The sequence below is a fragment of the Bufo bufo genome, chromosome 9 (assembly GCF_905171765.1).
Source record: "Bufo bufo chromosome 9, aBufBuf1.1, whole genome shotgun sequence".
Classification (NCBI taxonomy): domain Eukaryota; kingdom Metazoa; phylum Chordata; class Amphibia; order Anura; family Bufonidae; genus Bufo; species Bufo bufo.
In genome coordinates, this window is record NC_053397.1 from 43,363,259 (window position 1) to 43,368,392 (window position 5,134).

The 5,134-nt window shown below is 42.8% G+C and overlaps 1 protein-coding gene across 3 annotated transcripts in view; it reads right to left on the bottom strand.

The window, feature by feature from the left end:
• LOC120978577 overlaps positions 1–3,524 on the bottom strand; it is an 875,253-nt gene extending 871,729 nt beyond the window's left edge. For all 3 annotated transcript variants that reach the window (XM_040406808.1, XM_040406807.1, XM_040406806.1), the window contains exons 1-2: positions 3,459–3,524; positions 1,193–1,263 (exon numbers count right to left, since the gene is read on the bottom strand). In XM_040406808.1, the coding sequence (XP_040262742.1) occupies positions 1,193–1,263; positions 3,459–3,510 (123 nt within the window). In that variant the 5' untranslated portion in view covers positions 3,511–3,524. The remainder of the gene's footprint in view (positions 1–1,192; positions 1,264–3,458) is intronic.
• Positions 3,525–5,134: the final 1,610 nt, after the last annotated feature.

Below are 5,134 nucleotides of genomic sequence, written 5' to 3' on the forward strand. Positions count from 1 at the left end.
AGTTTGCAATAAAGAGCCAGATGGTGTTACCAGTTGGGGGGGGGTCCCCTACACAGTCTGACACTGATTGGATGGTGTCACACAAGGACACCACCCCGACATACCTGACTGGTAACACCCAGCTGGACCTTCGTGGCAAACTGCTAGTAATTCATTCATTACTTCTAGCAGGAATAATAAAGGAATGACACTACTTGGAGTCATAAGAATAGAGGCCCCAGAACAGTTATTACATGGGGAATGCAAGTAGTTACTAAATCAGACGTGTCCGGAGAGGGGACGGCTCCTCTTTAAGTACTTATTCCGCTGTAGGGCTTGTTCACACGAACGTGCTATAGTTTGCGGTCCGCAAATTGCGGATCCGCAAAACATGGATGCCGCCTGTGTGCCTTCCGCCATTTGCGGAATGGAGCGGACGGCCCTTTATAGAGATGCCTATTGTTGTCCGCAAATTGGACAAGAATAGGACATGACTCGGGGGCCACGGAACGGAGCAACGGATGCAGACAGCACACGGGATGGTGTCCGCATCTTTTGCGGCCCCATTGAAGTGAATGGGTCCGCACCCGAGCCACAAAACATGCGGCTCAGATGCGGAACCAAACCACGGTCGTGTGAATGAGCCCTTAGCCAAAGGTCAACGTTAAATTTGAAGTCTCAACCAAGGCAACTAAGGCTCTCCTCACATTGGGTATGAGGCTTTTCTTGGATTGTATAGACATACAATCGCATATGTTATAGAATAGGATCCCACTGTAAACAAATGCATTAAAGGTGGTATATCTAGGTGGTAACAATGTTCTAGAAGGCGGCAGAGATTCCCCCCATCCCCCATATCCCGGCATTAGAAGGAAAATTCGGAAGGGACCTGAGAAGTATCAGAACAGGAATAGCGGGGGGTCAGCAAGGTGGGTACGACTTCTTCTGTTATATAACATTAGAAGCGGTTTTCATGGTTGGAGCCCCTTTAAGGACATATTACATACAGAATGTGAAACATATTTGACATGAAATCGTAGTATGATTGATCAATATATAAGCAGCTGCCCATGGAAGTCCATGACACGCTGTCAGTATCACAGAGGTTTATACAGAGGTTTCAATAAATCAGCTGAGAAACAAACGTGGAAATGATTTTTCATTCCATCCAGTTCATTAATGACTAATTCATTAGATTGAAAACAAAAAATACCTTAATGACATTAGTCAAACAGTTAATGATGGCTGTAACGAGGTCCTCAGTAGCATCACTTTGACAGTTTCCTGAAAAATTATAATTTCAAATAAAATTATACGAGCCCTAAGTCAAGCAAGAAAACAGTGTATGCTGGATTGTTACAGGTATTACTTTGACATTTTTGCATACAAGCCGTTATATGAAGGCTGCTTCCACAGCGAGCTGCCATTTGCAGCCTTTGGTTTTATACCCAGATACTGATTAATCGATGATTTGCCTTAAAGGTTTTTTTTTTTTTCAGTTACTTCAACTCGGCTTCCATTCAAATGAAAGGGATCTGAGCTGCAATAACCCAACATGGCCACTAGACAAAGAATGGTGCTGTGCTTCTGGCTCAGTCCTCTGTGTTAGTTCCAGCTGATTGGTCGGTGTGTCGGACCCCCACTAATCTGATATTGATGACCTATAATAAGGACAGGTCAATACTTTTAGCCCGGAAAACCCCTTTAACATATGCATGTCAACTTATCACTGTTGGTTTACATGCTACTTTAGAAACAGTCTATCATTGTTGTCATGGAAATCCACTGTGTGCACTAACCTGCTGTCAAGATGCTATTTTAAACAGTAGGAAATCTTGGCAATCAGTGCTGCAGTGTATAGCATGGTGAATAGATGGAGCAGCAACCTCAACCTGGATACGAGTTGGAAATCAACCAGACTGAGTTGCCCTCTGTCCCCTCTTCTGTTCACAATAGCAATTGAACCTTTGGCGATATTAATTAGGCAGGAAAAGGAATATATTGGTCTGCAACATGGAGCTATAGATGAACGTTAGGCGCTATGTGCAGACGGCATGATATTGTTTGTAGGAGATTTAGTGTATTCTCTCCCTGTGGTTATGAACTTTATCAGGACCTATGGCCAGTACTATTGGGAGAAAGAGGTTTGAAGTGTATTGGATAACACTGACATGATGTTACTGTATACAATACATTCCAGAGCTGTAAGGGTTACATACCATCATAAATCAGTATAATGCTATGTGACCCCCATCAGTGCTGGGTGGTCAGGACGGGAGCTGCCACATACTTAGGCTGCGAGTCTAAAAGGGGCCATACTCAATTTAAAGAGTTTGCTAAACTAGTGGGATTGGGGTTATGGGGAGCGCATGGTATTCTAACCATAGCACAAGTTATGTCCGGGGATTCTAATAAAATATACGAGAGAAGTTTAATCTTCTGAGACATGTCTTTTCAATATTTGCAATTGAGACATGCTATATTGCAACAGAAGTTAACTAACTATTAACTATTTAACCTAATATAATTTTGGATAGTCTTGTCTCCTCCTCTGATAGAAAGGGCTACATAGCTTTTGTGTATTCAACCCTGTTGACTTCATACGGTAACACATTTCCATTACGTATTAAGGAAAGATGGGAGACAGATGTTGGCCCTTTAAGAGATGGCGAGTGGTCTGATATCTCGCTTCCAGAATCTCATAAATGCGATCAGACAACAGGTTCCAAAATGTGGGGTTGGGAGCGGCCACAACATGCAGGAGTACTGGACGCCGATCTTGGGCATTAATAAACGGACATATAGGGTCACCATACCCATGTGTCCCAAAGTCTGATTTTTTGGGGGGTTTAACTACAGATTTAAACACTGATCTGAAGAGTATCTTGGGAGTCCAGCGATTGTTATTTCAAGCCAGGATACTCTGCCTTCTCGTTTATTAATCTGACAAATATACTAGTAAGATTAGAAAAGGGGAATGTATAGAAAAGGGGGCAAATTAGGTACATTCTATACAATCTGGAGACCTTGGGTACATAGTGTAGACCCATTGACTGGTTCATGGACGTAAATAAAAGGCTAGGTTAATAGAGGGTGGCAGGGAGACCCCTGGGAACCGATGAACTATTGGAATATAATACATAGATGGTTCGGAGTCTGAATTGATCCCGATTTTCATGGATGGCATTTGGGAAATGAACCGTAGAAGATTGAGGGGGGGGAGGGGGTAAGGTGTTTGCATTTCAAATGTATACATGCTTTGTAAAGGGAGAAAAGTAAGAACATTTCGTAATAAACATTATTTGAATTTAAAAAAAGAGAAATCAACCAGACAGACAATAATGAAGTAAATAATAACTAGCAGCCTAAAGATAGAAACCAGCAAATAACTTTTCAGACCATGCACCTTCAGTTATTACTATTGTATAATGTACTGTGTCATGAGATATTCAGTAGTAGTTAATAATTAGGTATCTTACCATTATGGAAAAGGCTGAGACCAACCAGCAAAAAGATAGCGATGCTCTTCATTGTGCAGACTGGGAGTTCACCAGAAGCTACTGATGACAACTGCCCACGGCTCCTGTTTTATACAGTTTCAGGGGCTGAAGTCACTCACGGTGGAAGATGGAGACAATAAGACTATCCGGTGCCAAAACCACAATGTCCTTTCACATTTAATATTTAACAATGACGTCACTTAAAACAAAACAAATCGTATGACTTGCGCCCAAGGGATTAAAATGATACTGTTATTTTAACCACTAATCCCTTTAGTTGATATTCACGTGGGGCATCCATTTCCAATGTAATGAAGATATTGACTTGTTTCCATTGATCCCTCTGAGCCTTTGTAGCTCATGGGAGGCAGAGTTTAGGATCTCTATGCTACTTCTGGGCAATATAGTACTGTATCATCTACAAATGTGTGCACCGCACCCTAATAATTAGGTATAAAGCTGTCAGATATACAGGACCATATGGCATCCAGGTAAATAGTATTAAACAGCGATTAGGTCTAGCAGAGTGAATGTTGTTGTATACATCCCTGGTGGTCTAGGGCACTGAAGGTTTTAACCTTCTATATCCCTTGCAGTTAAAGGTGTTTTCCGGTTCTTTCTAACTGATGATCTATCCTCTGGATAGGCCATCAAGTATCTGATCAGTGGGGGTAAGACATCTGGGACCCCCGACGATCATCTGTCTCTCCTGTGAGCACAGCAGCCTTACCAAGCACGGGGCCACACATTGTATTGCGGCTGTGCATAGTATCACAGCTAAGCCCTATTCACTCGAACGGAACGGAGCTGCACCTAAGCCACATGATCGATGAACATTATGTCACTGGCCTAGGGTAAGCTTCAAGTACCGATGCCTACTCAAATACCCCTTTAATCTTTGTATGCCCAGTGGTCTATGGCAGTTAATATTTTCACTGTCAATATCCTTGGTGATCTAGGGCATTCAGGGGGCTAATTCCACTATCTCTGGAGGTTTTGAGCAATGAAAGTGTTCAAGAAAAGATTCATGGTGGACTAAGGCAGTGAGGTCTATATCACTCAGGGGGTTAATTACAGTATCAGTGTTCTAGGGTAGTCAGTCAAATGGTTAAGTTTAAGATTTCTAGTGGATGGCAGTGCTTACTTAGGTTCCAGTGGTCACTCACGTCTCCAGGCTCCAGGAGTTGCTGTGGGAGCAGACATTTCCCTAAAGGGGAAGGCCCCATTGCTCTACAGCTAAGTGATTGTAACTGGTGCACAATAAAGATCACACAGTCCACAATCAATAAAGAAACATGGCACGCCCAAGTTATTTTATGGTTAGTTACTGAAATAAATCTGCGCAAATTCCTTAAAGAGATTTTCACCAATGGGCTTATACAAAAAACATGGGACCCCATAGCAAAGTTCAAAAGTCCACTCCCTCCATATATTTATCTTGTATTACTGTTGTTTTCCATATTGTAACTGTCGGGGCTTAAAGGGTATTCCCATCTGACACAAAGGGGGCTAGGATGTACCCCCATTGTCTGATAGGTGCTGGTCCCACCTCTGGGACCTGCACCTACATCGAGAATGGAGCAGGGAAGGTGGTGGCCTGGAGGACCCCGGGTTTATCCAGGTTCGGCCACCACCAAACGCTCTCTCCATATTAC